Source organism: Lepidochelys kempii, chromosome 6, assembly GCF_965140285.1.
Source record: "Lepidochelys kempii isolate rLepKem1 chromosome 6, rLepKem1.hap1, whole genome shotgun sequence".
NCBI lineage: Eukaryota > Metazoa > Chordata > Testudines > Cheloniidae > Lepidochelys > Lepidochelys kempii.
Window position 1 is genome coordinate 64,959,512 of NC_136385.1, and position 21,842 is coordinate 64,981,353.

Genomic DNA, 21,842 nt, shown 5'->3' on the forward strand with positions numbered 1-21,842 from the left:
AGTAGAGGTAATGTTGACCCTGAAACACCAACAACTCAAAGGGCCATTCTCGATTTCCTTCAAAACAAAACCAAGTGCAAGATAATACTAACCACGGCTCTGTTCCTAAGAGAGCATCATAATAAAGCACCCACTATTATTGTTTGAACAGTGTTTGTTCTTAATGTGAACAAAAGGAAGGAAGAGAACTCTGCTATCAGGCTGGAGAGGAAGGATGCTGTCTTTGTGGCCCTTGGCTACCCTAACTTTAAATGCAAGGAAGTACAGGGCACTGCAGCATAACCTTTCTGCAGTAATAGATGGCAAAAATTGATAGTTCAGGGCATAAACTGTGCACACTATTAATCTGGAGAGCAGGCCTCACATCAAAGCTCTAATTCAGGTACCTGAGTGCTAGTGGTTTATCCAGGGCTGGATTGAGGCAATCTGGGGGTTTAAGCCCCCACATTGCTCTGCCCTATGCCCCCTACCTCCCAGAATGTGGCCCCATCCCACCTCCATAACCTGTTCACTACTTGTAATGGCAGGAGACATACCTTCCTACCCAGAGTGCCAGGAGCTGTAAGAGTCTCCCAGTCTTTATCCCAGCATCAGGAGTATATCTACTTGGATGAGTGAGACAGGCCCACTGCACTCTTCTCCTCCTGTCATACACATTGAGTCCTCTGCTGGAGTGCAGTGGCAGGCCCCCAGAGCAGTGAGTCTTGGAGTTAACACACCATCATGATTGATGATTGAGGCAGTTCATTGGTCTCAGAGCTGTTGTTTCATGCTCTCTGCAGACTCAGAAAGTAGTTGCACCATCAGTTACACTAAGTCATGATTTCAAGATTTTCTTTGCAGCCATGAAGGGAAGATACTTACTTTTTTATTAAATGAAATCAGAGATTCTGATGTCATCACATGACTCCAGGAGCTGGGGCATTGCCCTATGGTACATATCCCCTAATCTGGCCTTGGGTTTATCTAATCCTGTTACCCTCTCTTTGATAGTGGCCAGAGGTTTAGAGAATGGTGTAGAAGCCTTGTTATTCCCCAAAGTATGCAATCCTATGTCACAGGGTGTTTGAACAGGCTGTATCCTCATGGTACTTTCAGTACAACACACACTATCTTAATTCCTGAGCATAAAATGCTTTGAGACCCTTGGATGTAAAATGCTAGAGACACTGGAAGTGTAATTCTTTATTTTATTTGTCTTGATAACCAGCTGCACTGGCCCATGGATTAACTTCCTTGCATTTTTTACCTGCCAGATATATGGGCTATAAAATTGCACTGTTTTATGTCTGTGATACATCAGTATCAAGGGTCAGAAGCTGTGTGTGCTCACAGCTCAATCCCACTGTGTAGTTGGGCTCAGGGATGCACATGCTTGAGCCTCTGAGTCACATACATGGGTTTGGGGAGTTTGCTTGCTAAAGCTCATAACTCAGTGGTTTAGCAAGTTGCTTGTTACATTAGGATTCTGCGGATGTTTCAGTAGCCAGGTGAATAGCAAACACATGTCAAAAACACGCAAACTGAAGAGCATATCAGCATCCTTCAGCTAATGTGGGTGTTTAAGTGCAAACAGATTGAGCTAATCAATTAAAAAAAACAAAATAAGGTAGTATGCTACCATCAAAGTGGAAAGCATTATCAAGAGAGGATGGGGAGATTCCCATGAAACAATTAAGAGAGTCAATCTTATGATTTCCACTTAAGGAATATTTTAAAAATGGGTCAGGATATCCTTATAGTATACAAAACTGATCAAACCATAAGGATTGTAGCTGAGCTCAAATTATATGTCTAGATTATACTTCTAATGTGTTAAAAGCACATTATGTACTATAATGTGTATATGTGATTGATCTACCTAAAGGCCATGTTTAAGACTATTGGAAAAATTAAACAAATGTACCATGTTATAGTCTGGGCATTGTGGTTCTAAAATAAAACCACAAAGTTCAACACAGAACATGGAAAGAAAACTCTTACTGCCCTGGAAAATAAAATTAAAGAATAAATTGAACTGAGACCACCCACCTAAGGAGTTAGCCTTCTGGAAACAAATTATTCTTTGCTTCAAAATGTTAGATTTGAAAGTGCAAGTAGGACATGGAAAATCTAGATGGAGAAGTGGAGACAGAAGGTCCGTCCAGACTCATCTTTTTTACATTACTGGAACTTAAAATGTGATTGTTTACTGAAAAGTAACTGAAAAATGACATTGTGCTCAATATACAAATGTGCTCAATTTACAAGTGATTTTTTTTTAATTGGCAACTCTGCACACCCTCTTGGTCTCTGAGAGTGAAGGTGGGCTCTTTCCTTCTTCTATACCATCACCAATAATAAAGTTTCTGCAGGCCAAATTATGCCCACAGTATCAGGTATGCAATTCCATTGTCTTTCACTTATGCCCTCAGTAATGCCTTTGCTTTAAATTCACACTTTCCTGGTTTGTTTTTTGATTGGGACTTAATAAACAGTTCTGTTGAAGATGCTCAATAGAGATCAAACCCAGTTTTGATCTCTCTTAGCTGTGTTGGCTTTGTAGAGCGAACAGGAGTAATTAGTAGCACAAACTGATCATCACTGAAGTCAGTAGATAAAATTCTGACTACATTCAGAGAACAGATTTGTTGAGGAAAGAGGTGCCATTTTGGCATTGTTACTTCTCAGAGTAGAACTGCTCTTCAGTGTTCTATACTTACTGGTATTTGCAGCCTTTTGTTGAAATGCTGCCTCCATGCATTTTTCTGAAGGAGCTTCAGGGGGAAGCAACAACACTGTGACTTTCTTTCTAGAGACCAATTTTATCACTTTTCTACTGAATTAGACTTATCACAGACAGACATTTCTGTGCAGCTATATAACATACCAGATGACCAGAGATTGCAAGGTCCAATTTCAAAACAGAGTCAAGTGGGAGATTATTTTGATCCTTTCATTTCTTTGGTGGAATACCATTGAAAGGCTTCTGGGGAGAGTCTTGCAGAGGGATTTAAATGAAGAGAGAGGGTAGTTGTATGGAACAGAAGAAGAGGAAGACTGAGCCAAGCACCATTTTAAATACAAATTAATAGGCATTTCTGCCCAAAAGCACACACTGTGCTCTCAGATACAGACTTTACTCAGTCTGCAGCGTGGTGCTGTGATCCACTCTTTACATGTAGATGAAGGCACAATGGAGGAATTCTCAAGGGCCTCTCCTGTATGTGCTGAAACCAGCACAAATTTGGTTTTCATCCTCACATAAAACATGAATACAGCACAAGGCTACTTTAATTGGGGTTCTTATAAAGGAACCAGGCCTGTTCACAGAATATCATGCTCTGGGGCACCCTCCTGAAACCTGCCTGAAGATACAGAGAAGCCTTTTTTAAATGAATCCCAGATCAAAGAATAAACTGGTTGCCAGGAGGAAACTTTTCAAGGTGCATTGTAAAATGATGATGACAGCAAACTGATCTCATGGAAAAAACAATCTAATAAATGACACTTTCCTTCAAACCATATAACGATTCCTGAAGGAACAGTGGTTTTTGTATCCACAGGCTAGTTATAAGGACATTGCTACAGGAGAAATTTGGTTACAACAGATTCACAGGTTTCTGCTATGTAATGTTGGGGATATACTAATGGAATCAGTAGAATACTCCATAGAGAGAGGACAGGAGAGATTCACTACATGTAATTTACATTCTCCCTCCAACAAAAATCACATTCAGGAAAGCCACAGAAAATCCTTATCTCAGTTTATTATTAGATGTTGAGATATGCATTTATTACAAGAAAGTAGAAACAGCTCACTCTAGCAAACGTATCTGAACTTAGTCCTTCCCTCATGTTATCCAAAAAAAGCACACAAAAATATAGCTTTGTTTTATAGCCAAGCACTTAGAATCCAACACAGCTACAGTGGAGGCAGCATAATAAAAATCTCAAGACAGGCTGACAACACTTCCACTGCTGAGGTGCCCCTTGTTACAGACAAGACAACAGATGAAGAAATCTTGAGAATGACCCAGAACAACACTCATTAGTGAATGAAACACAGGCAGGAAATGGGACAAGATTCCTTTTGTCATAGACTTTCACCCAGCTGTCCACCCTTCCCACAGCCACCCACACACAAAAATATTCCCTAGCAGTCAAACTCAGAAAAAGCTACACAAATAAAATGTACAGTGATCTCCTACAACGGCTTTCTAGTTACATATACCTTGCTAGAACAGAGTGAAAATTTACTGCTGCACATCCATGCATGTTAGCACTCTGACAGACAGACATTAAAAGTTTGTATATGACAGAGTTGAAGTAACTGATTGTAGTCCAGGCAAACTTGACAGGATAACATAATTCCTGCACGTAAATCTACTAATGTATTTATTATTCAGTACCAATACCTTTATTATATTATGCAGATATCTGTTGCAGCTCCATTGTTAAGGTAGAGATGAGGTTTGCACTTAAAGTATCCAACGTCTTTGTTGTGTGGGAAAATACAGCATATTCACTCCAAAATTACAGCACTTACTCTAAGTACAGAATGAACTTCCTGGAATTCACTAGTGAATCTGTTAATCAGTTTGACTTATAATTAATTTTTAAATGGATCCTTTAAAAAAAATTAGCATCCAATGTCAGATTTTTTAAATAATGTTAATAATAGACTCTTGATATCTCCTGCATATAATTAAAATTCACTGAAATCTTTATGCATAGGCTACATTTGACATTTTTAATGGATGAAAAGTCATTTTTGCCAGTTTTCTTGGTGAAAGTTTCTCCTACAGCAGAGACTGAAGAATAATGTTCTATTACAAAGAATTCCATAAAGAACTGTCCTCTTTCAGAATGGTTGCCATCCTTTTGTTCTCATTGGGACTGAGATCACAGGTTGTTCTTAGCAAACATGACCACCATCACTATTCACTGCTCTTCACAGTGTTATTCTCAGTCTCCTGGCAACTTGGCTTCACTCTGGTTGTGAAGGTAGTGGCCATTTGGAAAGAGGGCAATTCTTCATAAATTTCTCTGAAGGAGGACCTTTTATACAACAGCCACTACTGACAGATAAACGTTACATTATGAAAAATAATGGCAAAAATTACCATCAATCCTAAATATTTATTTTTTTAAAAAATGCATTGCACTCACTCTATTCAACAAGGGAGGGCAGGTGAATGAGGGAAACTAGCACTGTATATGCACACAGAAGAATGAGGGGGGAAATGGGGATGTGTATTTTCAAGGGAATGGAGGTGGAATTTGGTGTGTGTGTGTGTGCAGGGGAATATAGGGGGTAAAGAAGGAATAAGGCATTTAGGGGTGGGTCTGAGCAGGAGAATGTGAAAGACACGAGGGAAAGGTAAACTGACCTTGACACTGGCTGTTTTGTGCTTAACCACCCAGTATGCTATGGTTGCTTAGTGTTTCTCCAGAATGGCATAAAGCAGCAGAGCATACTGGTGAATCTGGTCTTAAAAATTATAAATTTTAAAAAGATAATTTAAGGTTTATATTACCAACCTTCAGATCATTAGAAGTGTCACCTGATAGCATTCTTTTACTGGTTAGGTATGATATCGTTAAATAAAAATATACAATGACATTTCTAGACAAAATCTATGTTAAGAGAGTGTTAAGTTTCAGAGTATGTATGAGTCATTTAGGGTAAAATACATTACAGGGTTGTTGTAATTATCCCAGAAACAAGCAAGATTAAACCCAGGCAATTCAGAGTTATGGTTAAACTTAAAAGAAATCCAGACATGTTAAGATATAGAAATGCCCAGTTAGGGCACCCAGGTAACCTTAACTCTGTCCTGCAGTGACACCATGAGAAAAAGAAAAAATTGAATGTGTCTTTAAAAAAACCAATTGAATCTAATTTGGGGCCATAAATACTAAAATACTTTTATCATAATTATATAATGAGTGTGTGATGGTTATGTGTATCAGGATCTACATATAACATTAGCATATGGCTGTAATAATGAGGAACTGTGGTAGAAGTGACTCTGTCATTCTTTTCCATTGTCATCTAACAGTTGTCCCATAGCCTCTGTGCACCTTATATCAGCTGGCACATTACCAAAAAATAGGTTTCAGAGTAACAGCCGTGTTAGTCTGTATTTGCAAAAAGAAAAGGAGTACTTGTGGCACCTTAGAGACTAACCAATTTATTTGAGCATAAGCTTTCGTGAGCTACAGCTCACTTCATCGGATGCATCCGATGAAGTGAAGTGAGCTTTAGCTCACGAAAGCTTATGCTCAAATAAATTGGTTAGTCTCTAAGGTGCCACAAGTACTCCTTTTCTTATTACCAAAAAAGAAGATTCTCTTGTATACCTCTTTCAGTGTGCTAGTTTGCTTTTTCTATTCAATACTCATTAGAGCTGTTCCATATTGGCTTCCTTGGAGAGAAGGAGAGGAAAGGTTATATATAACGGCTAGCAGCATTTCAATAGATGCATTATGATGTTTGGTTTTGGTTGTGTTTTGCTTCTTCTGTACTATCTGGCACCGGCCTTTGTGGTTTACAGTTTAACTCTCTCCAGGGTATGCAGTAGTTGTGAAGCAGTCAACACACACACTCACTCTCTCACACACACACACACACACACACACACATTTTGTTTAATCTATTAACTTTATGCTTTTTACTTAACAGGTAAAGCACAGGAGAATATAGATCATATAAAACATCATAAACACTATGTCCCTCACTAGGTCAGGCCAGGTTCTCCACCCACTTGCCTACCCTTCCTCTTTTGCCTGCGTAATCTTAATCTGGTGCTGAATGGCTCTCTCTCCCATTCCTTCCAAGAGTCCCTTTATAGACTCCTGTCCTGTTGGGGTCACCTGTTTCTTCTGTTCTGTTTCTTAGTTTACTTCCAAACTTTTACTTTACTTTACTTCCAAACATTACTTCCAAACTCCCCTCCCTTCAGGCAAGAGGAGGAAATGTCTTCTTCCAAGTAGAACAAATCCATTGTTCCAACATGTTTTACTTTGAATAGAGGATAGTTAAATGCTGATTATGCACCATTGTCTCTGACCTGCCAGAGACATGACTCAACCTTACTAACTCCTGGGAGATCCATATCCGTATAGGCTTTCCATGACATAGTAATTTCATGATAAAATTTCATAAAATCAACCAGGATTCAGAAGTGGTACTGACAGAACCCCCAATTTGTCAGAGTGGATTACATCTAGGTAGTTTAGTCTCCCTCTTCAAAGGACATGTCTGTCTCCTGAGGTTGCCTGCAAGGAAGACAGCTCCAGTAATAATGGCAGCTTTTTTATATTGACACCTATCCACTAGGAGGTAGTCTAATACCACAAACACACTTCACTTTGGCCACCAAATAGACATCAGAGGATAAAAGCTTTCAGTCACTACCAACCGAGTCTGAATTTAACCAACCAGAAGATGAAAAACTCTCAAACCAGTCTTTGGGTCATCCAGTTCCCCATCTTTGGAATCTTTTTAACATCTGTCATTTTGGTTGTTATTGTCAGTCATTACTACAGTTCCCATCACCAGAGCATTTGGGCATAGTATCACTAGAATATTTGGTTGTTTGTATGTTTTCTTCTCCCCCCACAACTCCCATTCCTCAGCTGCACTTGGATAATGGGCTTGTTCAGCAAGTTGGCTAATGAAGAGCAGATTTCTTACTCTTTCGGGTATCTTTTTTCATTTTCCCCTATTTATATAATACGCAATTTTTAATCTTTTTAAAACCAAAGGGGAGAGAAGGCTTGAGTTCATCTAGATTAAAATCAGCTGCAGTCTATTAATGGACTGAACCCAAGATTGAGACTTTAGGAAACAAAAACACTGGACTAAATTAGACTGAACTGGCCTCTGTCTCCTGGTGGGGGATACGGGGAGGGGGGCGGGGGGGGAGAGGGAGTGGATCTCCATGTGGTTTTAATTAATTTTGATTCTCTTCCTGAAACTAATTTACCCAACACAAAGCATGTGTAGTGCTGTGCGAGCCAGCTTTTAGAGGCTTGGCTCTCACCGATAAACAACTGGATTCCTATTCTGGAGGTCTGAGTGAGTTTGCTGTGTATAATTAACAGGTTTAAAGTGATTGTTTTGGAATAGAGAATTTCAATTGCATGGTAAAGTCTTTTCATCATCTGCCAGACAGCATCCCAAGGACTTTTACATAAATTTGTCAAACTCCTGTGCTCTCTCACTCTGGAAAGGTTCAGGCGGGAGAAAACCAGGGAGTGACTGGGGTTTGCAATGTGATTACTGATATTTACATGTACAGACCAGTCAGGTAATGGCCCAGTGATAACATGCCAAACTGCATCATCTTTAATATTTTGAGAAACATCCTGCAGGGTGAGAGGGAGGAATTGGGACTGTGTGCAGCAGGCCTCAGTTTGGAGGAGGAGAGTTGTGGTAAGCATGAAAGGAATTGGGTGGAGCCCCGGCCCTGGAAGGCAGGGTCAGTGTGCGGCCGTCCCCAGGCCTGAGCAGGCTTGAGAAGGATTGGGACAATATCTGGGAGGGCAGATTGGGATGGTGCCAGATTCCAGTGGATCCAGTGGGAGGAGCTGGTTCTCAGTGCCATAGGCAAATAGTTTGTTACTGCAACCACTAAAACATATACCTATCACTAGTTCTGGTTTAATTTTGTTTTTAAAAGCCTCAAAATTCAGCATTAACCATGAAAAACTCCTCCTTGAATGTGCCCCAGCTATGATCAGTAGTAGAGGAAGGATGGTCTTGTGGTTAAATCCTAAGAACATCTGGCTTCAGTTTCCATCTCTGCCACAGATTTTGTGTGTGACCCTAGACAGGTCATTTCACTTCTCTGTGCCCCATTTTTCATATCTATGAAATGTGAGTAATACCTCCCTGGCTCACAGAGGTGTTGTGAGTATATTCAGTTGTGTATGTGAGTTGCTTAGGTTCTACAATGATCAGAGCCATGTAAGTAGATACATAGATAAGCCAGGTGTTGGCGAATCTTCAAGAGAACCTGGAGGGTGATCTGGCCATAGCATACAGGATTGGACTTGCAACTGACGTCTTTTGTGGTTTAAGCCCCAATTCAGCAAAGCATTTAAACATTTGCATAAATCCCATTTGCTTCAAAGGACTTGAATGACTTCCCACACAGGCTAAAAAAGGAGAGGAAGTTGCCAATCCTTTCGGAGGCTGGATGGAACAGGACTGGTTCCCTCAAGGAATCTTGACTCTTTTCTCCGTGGCCCCAGGCCACATCTTCTTTCTGTAACCCTTCTGCCAGGCCAAGTTGATAGCAGCAAGGGCCGGGTTCAGTACACAGGGGCTCCCTCTCATCAAAACAAATGCAAAATTGGCTCGAGCCCCCACCCAGTGACCTGGGAAAATCTTACACACCCCCTGGGCGCCTCAAAGAGGCAATACTTCCCCTCTCGCAAGCACAGAGTCTCGGTGTAGTAGAGAATCTTTAATAACATGAGGTAAACAACATCAGTATTAAATTGGGGAAACACCACAACTAGTGTTCATTAACCAAACCATGAGCAAAGACCCACCCCAGAAAATTGGGCCACATCCTTTCCCTCGGGTTCTTGAGTCCCAGACCCCAAACGTCTCTTGAGTCCAGCAATCCACAAATCACCCAAAGTCCAAAAAAGTCCAGCCCCAGAGTTCAAAAGTTCATCTGCAGAGTGTTACTCCCCAGTCTGGCTAAAATGTGCCTGTGGGGGGGGGAAAGAGGTAAGGGGCACCTTACGTGTCCTGAAGCTGACTGCCCCACAGGGCTCTGCTCTGCTATGCTGTCTCACGAACGGCTCTGCTCCACCACGACTGGCTCCGCTCTGCACAGCTCGCCGTCTCATGAACACACCGCTGTCTCACGAACAGCTCTGCTCAGCTCGCCGTCTCACGAACACACCGCTGTCTCATGAACAGCTCCGCTCCACCACGACTGGCTCCGCTCTGCACAGCTCACCGTCTCACGAACCGCTCTGCTCACCTCGCCGTCTCACGAACACTCCGCCAGCCTATCCACGAACAGCACCGCTGCACTCTAGATCTTCCGGCTCCCCACTACTTGACACAGTGCTCAGTGACTTCAGTTCTCAGTGATTTCAGCTCATAGTAGTGGGAGCCTTAGTGCTGGGGCACCATAAGCCCAAAGTGAATGCAGCACAGTACCTGTAGCAAGACTCTTAATAGACACAAAATTAGCTCTGACATTCCACAGTGGAGAGAGACAGAGGTGCAATGGGTGCTTCAGGCCCTCACAAAGGGACCCACACCACCAGGTACTAATACCTATCTCAAGTCTCTCTCAATTCACAGAGTTTTGGAACCCATGTCCCTTGCCTAGCGAGTGCTACTCAGTTGATGGTGAGTCCCTCCATCATAACAAAAGGCCAAGTACAGTTCCAAGCACAGTTCCCATAATCAGGGTAATAACAATTTATTCTTCCCACCCCAATAACAGAGACACTGGGGATCCCACAACAGCCAAAGTGACCATTTGGGCAGTTATGGCCTCATTCTAGGCGGGGTGGGTGTGCCTATGCAAATGAGATCAGCCCCTGAAGTTCTTTTCCACAACTTGCCACACCTCACCACCAGATGTCAGGGTGGAGCCCATCCTGACTCTGCTTACATTTCCAACACAAAAGGAGTACTTGTGGCACCTTAGAGACTAACCAATTTATTTGAGCATGAGCTTTCGTGAGCTACAGCTCACTTCATCGGATGCATACCGTGGAAACTGCAGAAGACATTATATACACACAGAGACCATGAAACAATACCTCCTCCCACCCCACTGTCCTGCTGGTAATAGCTTATCTAAAGTGATCATCAAGTTGGGCCATTTCCAGCACAAATCCAGGTTTTCTCACCCTCCGCCCCCTACCCCCCCCCCAACTCACTCTCCTGCTGGTACTAGCCCATCCAAAGTGACCACTCTCCCTACAATGTGCATGATAATCAAGGTGGGCCATTTCCAGCACAAATCCAGGTTCTCTCACCCCCCCACCCCCATACACACACAAACTCACTCTCCTGCTGGTAATAGCTCATCCAAAGTGACCGCTCTCCCTACAATGTACATGGTAATCAAGGTGGGCCATGTCCAGCACAAATCCAGGCTTTCTAACCCCCCCCCCCCCCCCCGGGGAAACGCACACACACACACACAAACTCACTCTCCTGCTGGCAATAGCTCATCCAAACTGACCACTCTCCAAGTTTAAATCCAAGTTTAACCAGAATGTCTGGGGGGGAGGAGGGGTTAGGAAAAAACAAGGGGAAATAGGCTACCTTGCATAATGACTTAGCCACTCCCAGTCTCTATTTAAGCCTAAATTAATAGTATCCAATTTGCAAATGAATTCCAATTCAGCAGTTTCTCGCTGGAGTCTGGATTTGAAGTTTTTTTGTTGTAAGATAGCGACCTTCATGTCTGTGATTGCGTGACCAGAGAGATTGAAGTGTTCTCCGACTGGTTTATGAATATTATAATTCTTGACATCTGATTTGTGTCCATTTATTCTTTTATGTAGAGACTGTCCAGTTTGACCAATGTACATGGCAGAGGGGCATTGCTGGCACATGATGGCATATATCACATTAGTGGATGAGCAGGTGAACGAGCCTCTGATAGTGTGGCTGATGTTATTAGGCCCTGTGATGGTGTCCCCTGAATAGATATGTGGGCACAGTTGGCAACGGGCTTTGTTGCAAGGATAGGTTCCTGGGTTAGTGGTACTGTTGTGTGGTATGTGGTTGCTGGTGAGTATTTGCTTCAGGTTGCGGGGCTGTCTGTAAGCAAGGACTGGCCTGTCTCCCAAGATTTGTGAAAGTGTTGGGTCATCCTTCAGGATAGGTTGTAGATCCTTAATAATGCGTTGGAGGGGTTTTAGTTGGGGGCTGAAGGTGACGGCTAGTGGCGTTCTGTTATTTTCTTTGTTAGGCCTGTCCTGTAGTAGGTGACTTCTGGGAACTCTTCTGGCTCTATCAATCTGTTTCTTCACTTCCGCAGGTGGGTATTGTAGTTGTAAGAAAGCTTGACAGAGATCTTGTAGGTGTTTGTCTCTGTCTGAGGGGTTGGAGCAAATGCGGTTGTATCGCAGAGCTTGGCTGTAGAGGATGGATCGTGTGGTATGGTCAGGGTGAAAGCTCGAGGCATGTAGGTAGGAATAGCGGTCAGTAGGTTTCCGGTATAGGTGGTGTTTATGTTAATTTAGGCTTAAATAGAGACTGGGAGTGGCTAAGTCATTATACAAGGTAGCCTATTTCCCCTTGTTTTTTCCTAACCCCTCCTCCCCCCCAGACGGTCTGGTTAAACTTGGATTTAAACTTGGAGAGTGGTCAGTTTGGATGAACTATTGCCAGCAGGAGAGTGAGTTTGTGTGTGTGTGTGTTTCCCGGGGGGGGGGGGGGTGAGAAAGCCTGGATTTGTGCTGGAAATGGCCCACCTTGATTACCATGCACATCGTAGGGAAAGTGGTCACTTTGGATGAGCTATTACCAGCAGGAGAGTGAGTTTGTGTGTGTATGGGGGTGGGGGGGTGAGAAAACCTGGATTTGTGCTGGAAATGGCCCACCTTGATTATCATGCACATTGTAGGGAGATTTCAGAGTAACAGCCGTGTTAGTCTGTATTCGCAAAAAGAAAAGGAGTACTTGTGGCACCTTAGAGACTAACCAATTTATTAGAGCATAAGCTTTCGTGAGCTACAGCTCACTTCCTCAGATGCATATCGTGGAAACACTGTACAAGTTTTTTCATGCAGTTGATAGATTTCCACTCCATACGGCTAAATGCAGTGCCTTGCATAATGACAGGTTTCCACGATATGCATCTGAGGAAGTGAGCTGTAGCTCACGAAAGCTTATGCTCTAATAAATTGGTTAGTCTCTAAGGTGCCACAAGTACTCCTTTTCTTATTGTAGGGAGAGTGGTCACTTTGGATAAGCTATTACCAGCAGGAGAGTGAGTTTGTGTGTGTGGTTTTTGGAGGGGAGTGAGGGGGTGAGAGAACCTGGATTTGTGCAGGAAATGGCCCACCTTGATTATCATACACATTGTGAAGAGAGTGGTCACTTTGGATGGGCTATTACCAGCAGGAGAGTGAGTTTGTGGGGGGGTGGGGGCGCGGAGGGTGAGAAAACCTGGATTTGTGCTGGAAATGGCCCAACTTGATGATCACTTTAGATAAGCTATTACCAGCAGGAGAGTGAGTCTGTGTGTGTATGGGGGTGGGGGGGGGTGGGGTGAGAAAACCTGGATTTGTTCTGGAAATGGCCTACCTTGATTATCATGCACATTGTAGGGAGAGTGATCACTTTGGATAAGCTATTATGAGCAGGAGAGTGAGTTTGTGTTTGTGGTTTTTGGAGGGGGGTGAGGGAGTGAGAGAACCTGGATTTGTACAGGAAATGGCCCACCTTGATTATCATACACATTATGCAGAGAGTGGTCACTTTGGATGAGCTATTACCAGAAGGAGAGTGAGTTTGTGTGTGTGTGTGGGGGGGGGAGGGTGAAAAAACCTGGATTTGTGCTGGAAATGGCCCAACTTGATGATCACTTTAGATAAGCTATTACCAGCAGGACAGTGGGGTGGGAGGAGGTATTGTTTCATGGTCTCTGTGTGTATATAATGTCTTCTGCAGTTTCCACGGTATGCATCCGATGAAGTGAGCTGTAGCTCACGAAAGCTCATGCTCAAATAAATTGGTTAGTCTGTAAGGTGCCACAAGTACTCCTTTTCTTTTTGCGAATACAGACTAACACGGCTGTTACTCTGAAACATTTCCAACACAGAAGCAGCATTCCACAAGCCCCTTGAAAGCTTATCAGACCTGATGGTGCAGAACATTTGAGGATTGGGCAGTCTCTTATGAGTAAACATCATTTATTGTGACTGTACAATAGTGAAAGATAGGTGTGTTGGGAACAGAGGTGAAGGACCTGAAGTGCTTTCAGCAACTTCCACCTTTTCCAGTTGGTTTTTGCCAAAATTTAAAGCAGTAATTTTGTTAATCTGCCTGATTTCAGGTATGCCTGAAATAAAATATGCCCAGGAGTGTTGAAGTGACCATTCCACATATTTCTCTAGGCTTTCCTCTGAAACAGATAGAAACAACTTCCCTCCCTGTCTCCTAGCCTTTTTTTGTTTTTGATTTTGTTTTATATTAATGCTCAGTAAAACTATTCCTTGTCCAAAACTCAGACACACCCTATTATTTTCCTTTTAAGGTATATTAAATACAGGTGGGTCTGATGGAGGAAGTTGGGGCTTAGTTGATGACTAGTAGGAAGTCATTAGCTAGGGCCAAGATAAGGTGTGGGTAAAAGATGAAGCTGAAATCCCACTCACCTGCTTAATATGTTTCAGAGATTTATTTTAAGCCTCCAAATTGACTATCAGGATTTCAAGATAGTAAATCCATTTTGAATGGCTTCCTTTCAGGAATCACCAAGTAAGATATAGTCTCTGAGAACCCTGTTTTGGGCATTCTTTTAACAAACCAGGACAGTGATTTTATTTAGTATCTTTTATTGCCTCCAGTATCCCAGCATGATTTACATGGCAGTCATTCTGTCTTTAGCAATGACTTATAGACAGCCTTTCCTGTCTTAGCTGGTTTTGAATGTTGGCTAGAATACTGTATTCATCCTCAACTCTTTGTAAATTGCCCTGGGATCTTTAAGTTCCACCCAGACCATCAATTTGAGAAAAGCAGAAAGGAATGTCTGTTTAGTATCAGCTGTGATGGATGGCACCCCTGGCAGTACAGCACTGCATAATACAATAGTGCCTTGCATTGTCAGCATTAGGCACCCATAAGCAAAGCGGATCTCTGTTTTCTCTTTGACAGAATAATAAGGCAACAATGCCACAACCTCCATAGTATTGCAATGCAACATCAGAAATGAGTGAGGGTCCTATTCTTGGTGTGGTCTGGAACCCAACTGAGCCTTATTAGCACCAAAATAACCCAACTGAACATTATGTGCTACATATCAAGAATGAGAACTGGAGGTGTGATGTGAACATTAGTATCACGAAGGCAGCTCCAGAAAACCCGCTCATCATTGCCCCCACTGGTACTCATGACACAATCAGCAGCTTATTGAAAAGAATCGTAGACGACTTCAGAGATCTGGACCAAGAATGAGATAAAAGCACAGGTGTGACCTTTGAGAAATTGCCAGATCCAACGGCAAAGAAATGAAGCAAGAAGCAGGATTATGGAGGAAGATATCTGGCTGAAGGTAGAGAGACCTGGATTTTCAGAGCAGTTCTATTGTGTCTATGGAGAGAGGAGCTGTAGGTATTGGATGGCCTGCACTTGAACAGCAAGAGAACCAATCTGCATAGTAGTAGGGGCTTGATCCAAAGCCCAGCAAAGTCAGTGAAAAGACTCCCATTGATTCAGTGGGCTTTAGAGGAAACCTTAGGAGAGCAGAACAACTTTTAAAAAGCTTTAAGTTTGGAAGAAAGGGAGAGTAGCATGGCAGGGAAATAAAAGCCAAACAAATAGGGAGAATATTACGGAAAGCTGCCACAAGGGGATCAAATTGGGATGTAGAAGCCAGTTTGGGGGAACTTGTTTCCGGCCATCTACAGACTCTGGCAGGCATCACTGGGTTGGTTGCACTCAGTTCACAGTGTCATTGCAAGCATAGGGCTAGAAACCTTTTTTTTTTTTAATGAAAGCTGAAATTTGAGAGCACAATTTGCAAGCACCATGAAAAAGTACCATTTCACCATGCTGCCATGAGCCAGCCCACCTTGACCTCTGGCTGTAGTATAAAGTAGGGGGTGCTAGAGAATCCTGGGGCTGTGATAGAACAGATGGGATGTGATTATGTGTCAGTGCTGGTAGCTCCTGTGGGCTTCCGTGGAGACTGAACTCCTATTACCCCAGAGGTCAGTGATGAGGTGGATTGGCTGGACCTGATGTGATGGAAGCTTGCACAGCTGTTGTCCATACTGTACCTATTCTGACGATAAATAATGGATTTCAGTATCCAAAATCCACAATCTGCCATTTTTCACAAACACAAAACTATCTTTAAAAAGAAAAATTAGAGCAAAAGGGAGAGAGAAATTATACTTTCATGTACTCAATCTCTTAGATAGGCATACGTGAGCATGTGCACATACCACCCCTCCAGTTAAATGCGCTCATGCACACATGCACTTATGTGACTGAGAGTGAGTGCCACTCTTCTGGTTTGGTGACTGTTAACAGAACAGGAAGTGGGGACTTTTGGGAGGATTTATTTTAAGATTCTGAAGCGTAATATTTTTTTCTTTAGGCAGAAATATCCATTGCGAACAGATGGACGTTCTCCTGGGGATGCTCTGAATGAGCTGCAAATCAGGTCACCTGTGGTTTTTGTTTGTCTTGTTGCAGCCTACAGTTAAGCGTAATTCAGAACAAACTGGTGGGCTATCAACTTGAGCTCTTTGCATGTTGTTTCACTGACTGTAACAGACAGTTAAGGCTGGCTGCTTCCAAATATATTCCTGTTTGTGTCTTTAAGATTATTTCTGATGGTTTCAGTAGTATATTCATATTTTAACCTTAGATACAAACTCTTCCAGGGGCTTCTGCAGTGTAGTATACTTGTATGTTTTGGGGAGAGGAATACCTTTAGGTTGTCATGGGGGGAAGCTGCTGTGTGATGCATATGTAAACACCCACAGTATTATACTAACTTTATTAATGGCAAACAGGAAGAACAGTACACAAGAGAATTCCATAATTTGCTGTATCTACAGAATTCCATTGGGGGAGGAGCTCCATCACCCACTTCAGTATCTTGTACGTTACATTTTTGTAAGTCTTTCTTAAAAGCAGCCTGCTTGGGGTGGCTTGATGATTTACAGGGCTCTAAACAGTGAAGCTACTGCAAGGCCCCTAGAGTGTGAAGGCTTTCCCATGGGTGCTGGTGCTGGATGTGGGGAACAGACCATGAATTGTCCCGCTCCTCTAGTACCCCACTGTTTGACTGGCATAGAGGATTGCACAATGAGATTTTTTCCCCCCATCTCTGATCCTGCTGCTGGACAAGGGGTTGGTTGGAGCCTGAGGAAGAAGAAATCAGCAACGTGGTGAATCATGTGAACAAATGATCCCTTTCTTCTGTTGTTCAACTGAAGTTGCAAGGAAACTGAGTTGGCAGACCAGGCTTCGTTTTCACTTGGTTGATTTTATCTGTCAGTCATTGCTTCCAAGATTTATGTGTAGGTCAGTTCTTATCTCTTGGGTTTTTTTATTCTCCTAGTTGCCAGACAATAGAGATTTCCTAGCCTGGGTTGAAGTCAATTAGTCCTTCTGTCTTGTATCTTATAACACTTTCCAAGAGGAGACTGCTGTAAATACTCAGCTCTTTGGGGAGTTGGTTGGTTGGTTTACTTAGCTGCTGTGCGTTTTAGTATCAGTCTTAGTGTGCTGTACAGACAAATATGGACAAGTCAGAAAAGCAGAAGTTGCTGAACCATCTGCCCTTTCAATAGTATCTGAATCATAGCATGAGTTTAAGGCCAGAAGAGATTATTAGATCTAGTCTGACCTCCTGCATATCAAAGGCCACCAACACCACCCAGGACCCCGACACTAAACCCAACAACCAAAATTAGACCAAAGTTATACAGCCCTCAAAAGACTAAACAATTATGTACTAGTCAGTCATCAGTTTTCTGAACACATTTAGCACTAAAGTCTGGTTCTGCGGGTCCCGAATAGTGATGGGCTAACATTGGAAGGTCTGAAGGTTCTGTTTGGTTAATCACCCAAAAGTCTGGATGCCTGTAACATCTTATCTGAACCTCTCGAATCTGCAAAACTGTTATTACCATAGCGAAGATGGCCCTACTCCAAAGGGTTGAAATCAAACAAGCCTTCTTGTGAGATTTTTACTTCCAGTTGGGCTGGAATTAGGCCGAGAGTCGCATGTGTCATGTTATTTGTCATTTCCCAATCCGCATCCCTGTGGGAAACAGATTTTCTGAAGCCCAGAGGCAGCACAAATATGAAAAATAGTAAGAAAAACAATAATTTGAACATATTCATGCATGCAAAAAGGTTCAGAGTTCAGGTTTTTGGACAAGTTTAAACAGAAGTTTGGGGTGGCTATTTTATCCAAACCCACTTATCTATTCCTAATTACCTACCAGGGAGCTATTCACACAGCCATATTCCCGACATACAAAGTACCAGACACATAACGTACACAGCAGCCACACACATGGATACATGTGCCAACCATCAGGTACACCAAAATGCTCAGGAATGTGCTTTCCCAGGCTTCTGAGTAATGCACCTCTACCGCCCCTCCCTCACAAAGTGGGGCCAGGCCAAGCGGCAGGCTAGTTTCAGCCAGGAGAGTAACATGCTTGATACCAGAGGTGACGTTGAGGGGAGCATGTGGGATCATGTGCCCCGCCAGATTTCTGCTAGGGTTTGCCAGTTCCGCTCAGTCACATGGTGCGGCCAGGCCCCCTCCCTGCGCAGCAGCTGCCAGAGCCCACAAGCTGCATCCCACCTGGAGAGGCAGGAGCAACAGCTGGGAGCTGCAGGGAGGGGCCTCTGCTTTCTGGGAAGGGAGACTGAGGGTAAGCGGGGGAGCCCTGTCTGGGGGAAGGCCATGACCTGAGCTGTTCTGGGGGCTGCTGAATTAAATCGTGCCAACCCCCTACTATCAACAGGTACAAGTCATCTGCTTCACACAAAACAAATCACTAGGAATAATTTTTTCCCCTCTTTCTTCCCCCTAATTCCCCTGGTTCCTCTGTCTTTTCCCAATAGTGTGTGTGTGTGTGAGAGAGAGAGAGAGAGACCAACCGTTTATTTCATTTCCTCTTTCTTAACTGTACAAGAAAACAAGACCTTTTGGGAAATAAGAATCAAATGTAGATTTCCACTCCCACTCCCCACAACCTTCATAATCTGTTGCTTTTAGTGATTCCCAACCCCTGCCTCCCCCCCCCCCCCCACCTTGCTGTTAACTAATGGACTTCGTTAGTAAGCTAGCCTTTCAATACATGCCACCATGCCAACAAGTGTGTGTATAGCCATTCTGTCTGCTTTGGAAGGCCTCATTTGCAGCCAGAGCGAGAACAATCCCTGTATTGATCCTGCGCTTGTCAGTTAATCTGTCATAAGGCATGGGAATCCTAGCCCCTTCCACATCTGTTTGCATAACTGCAGGGGGAAAAGCAACTCCCTGAAGCTTTTGCAGGGAAACAAGAAAGAGAAGAAATGGAAACTTGCAGGGAAAGAGGGCCTTACACTGGTGGGCCAGTGGGTCATGTGATCATCTGAGTGCTCCACCCCTCTTCCCCCCAATTCTTTTCATCCTTCTTCAGGTCAGCAGGATCAGGTTTATGTTAGCGAACTATGAGGCTTATCAAATAAATGCTGCAGCAGCAGATGTTTGAATCTGGCTGTCTCCACAGACCAAGCCTAACAAGGTTGACATTGTGGCTGAGGCCAAGGTAACGCAGTAATTACTTTTTCTGAGTTTGGAGCCCCCAAGAGGTTTCTGGGAACCAGTTAGAAAAACAAATGTTGCTAAGAGCAGAGGATTTAAAAAAAAGAACAGTAGTCCCCTCTGTGCCAGACTGTGAGGACAAGCTTTTCAAGTGCAGCATCCAGCTCAGTGCCCAGTTTCCCTTTAACACGCCTCATGTTACTGTGGGGGTGGGGGAGGCACTGTGTTTGTGTCTGGGTGTTCTCATCTGGAGGGGCAGCTTATTTTGGCCCTAGCCAGCATGTGGAAAGGCAGCTGTTTTCTTTAAAGACATTAATATGCTACCAGGAGAAGAAAGAAGCAGGGTTGGGGGGCCCTCAAGTGTTTGCAATTCCACCTACATAATTAAATTTGGTTTACAACTCAGGAGTTAGATTACATGGCATCTTCCACTGCTGGGTGTTTCTCTTGAACTGCTCTCATGTAAAGTGCCCGTGAAGAAGCTGAATTTTTGAATTGTGATAAACACTAAGGACCCAATTTAAGCAAAAGGGAATATGATTGCAGAAATGGGCTCCCATCTACCATACATACTCTTGTATCTTGGGTAATTTGCTTTGGAGGGAAAGGAAATGATACTTCACCGGGAGTTTGTTAAAACTGGCCTGTGTAGTGTTGTTGGCTCTTTAATCAGGCTGCTGACACTATGCAGCAAGAAACTTGCACACTTACGCATGTTTTAAAATGATGGTGAGCCATGAACACTGTCCCCCTTTTGGAAAGATTAAAGAGAGATGATTAATTTATTTTAGGCCAAAGAGGTTTTTAAAAAAACTATTAATATAAGTATTTGTATGGACTTTTTAAAATGACAATTAAAACAGCTTTTAAGGTTTTAAAACTTTTCCTGAAGTATTAGAAACTCAACCACAACACCTTTGTGGTGTTTCATGAGACCAGAATGTGAAAGTGACAAGAAAAGAAAGCAAAACTGACTATCATAGAATTATACATCAAATTAATCTTTGGGCTGCCTGCCTGTCTTTGTAAAAATAGCATGTCTCAAAAGGTATGTTTATTCAGAAAGAGCCAATAGAATTCTTATCAGCTTTGGGTTCTTTAAAAATACGTCTCTGCTTTTGAAGCAAGCCACACAGTAATGGCTGGCCCATGCTGTCCTTATGTGGTAAGGGAATCTATGAGATGAGTAAATGTTGCTATTTGTTTAAATTAGTCTAATAAGGCTTTTTAAATCCCTACTGTGTATTTGTCAGACCCTGGGAAATGAAACTTTGCCTCCCTGTGTTACATTGCAAGGATCTATTGCTGGGGTGAGACTCAGTTCAGACATGCCTCCCATTCTCTCTGCTGCTGTCCTGACAATTAGTGCAGCCATGGATTTTACCACCTGTGCATATAGAAATTCCTCTAGTTTCTTTTGCAGTGAACGTTGCCCTACAAACAAACCTGTGCTTTGTGTCACTGTACAGAATATATTGTCAATGACTTCACTTTCAGGAGTTGCTGAGAGTGCTACAGTACGCCAACCCCCAGATGTTTAATAGCATGACATGCCTGCACTTCCTGAATGATAAGTCAGGTGTTGCTCCTCTTCTGTCCACACAGAAGAACCTCTAACCTAGGCACAACTGATTTAAAGCCTAGTCTACACTAGAATAGGTTTTCTGGTATAGCTATATCGGGAAACCCTCCTAGCGTAGACACAGCTTATACTGGCAAAAGTGATTTGCTGGTATAGCTGATTACTAAGGCTACGATTTAGTCACTAGTATTTTTAGTAAAAGTCATGGACAGGGCATGGGCAATAAACAAAAATTCACAGCCTGTGATCAGTCCATGACTTATACTAAAAGTACCTGTGATTAAATCTTGGGGGAACGGGGGGCGGGGGAGTTGGGGAGGGTTGCTGCTGGGGGGAGCATCCGGGGGGACCACTGCTGGGGGGTGCATGGGGCCAGTGGCAACAGGTGCTGGGGGCTGTGGACCGCAGCTGCTCCTGCCGGCAGGGGACCATTGCCTGGAGCTGCCAGAGCAGCAGCTGGTGTGGCTGTCCCTGGGGCCACCTGAACAGCTGGCCCCAGAGCCAGCTGCTTGAACGGCTGTGGGGTCATCCACATTGGCTGCTGCAGAAGTCACGGAGGTCGCGGAAATTCCGTGACTTCTGCAACCTCTGTGACAGACACAAAACCCTACTTATTACACCAGTTTCCCAAGCAAAATAAGCTATAATGGCAAATACACTTTTCTGCCAGTATCACTGCATTTACACTAAGGCTTTTGCCAGCATAGAAATGTCATGAAATTTCACACTTCTAACTGACATCACTATCTCCACAAAAGTTTCTTGTGTAG

General features: G+C 43.2%; 1 protein-coding gene across 6 annotated transcripts in view; it reads left to right on the forward strand.

The window, feature by feature from the left end:
- The window catches only part of RAD51B (RAD51 paralog B), a 713,264-nt gene that overhangs the window by 547,799 nt on the left and 143,623 nt on the right, over positions 1-21,842 (forward strand). Inside the window, exon 11 of one of the 6 annotated variants that reach the window (XM_078853311.1) lies at positions 16,311-16,376. The exons of the other annotated variants lie outside the window; for them this stretch is intronic. Within the exon in view, the coding sequence (XP_078709437.1) occupies positions 16,311-16,360 (50 nt within the window). The 3' untranslated portion in view covers positions 16,361-16,376. The remainder of the gene's footprint in view (positions 1-16,310; positions 16,377-21,842) is intronic. 6 annotated transcript variants of the gene reach the window in all.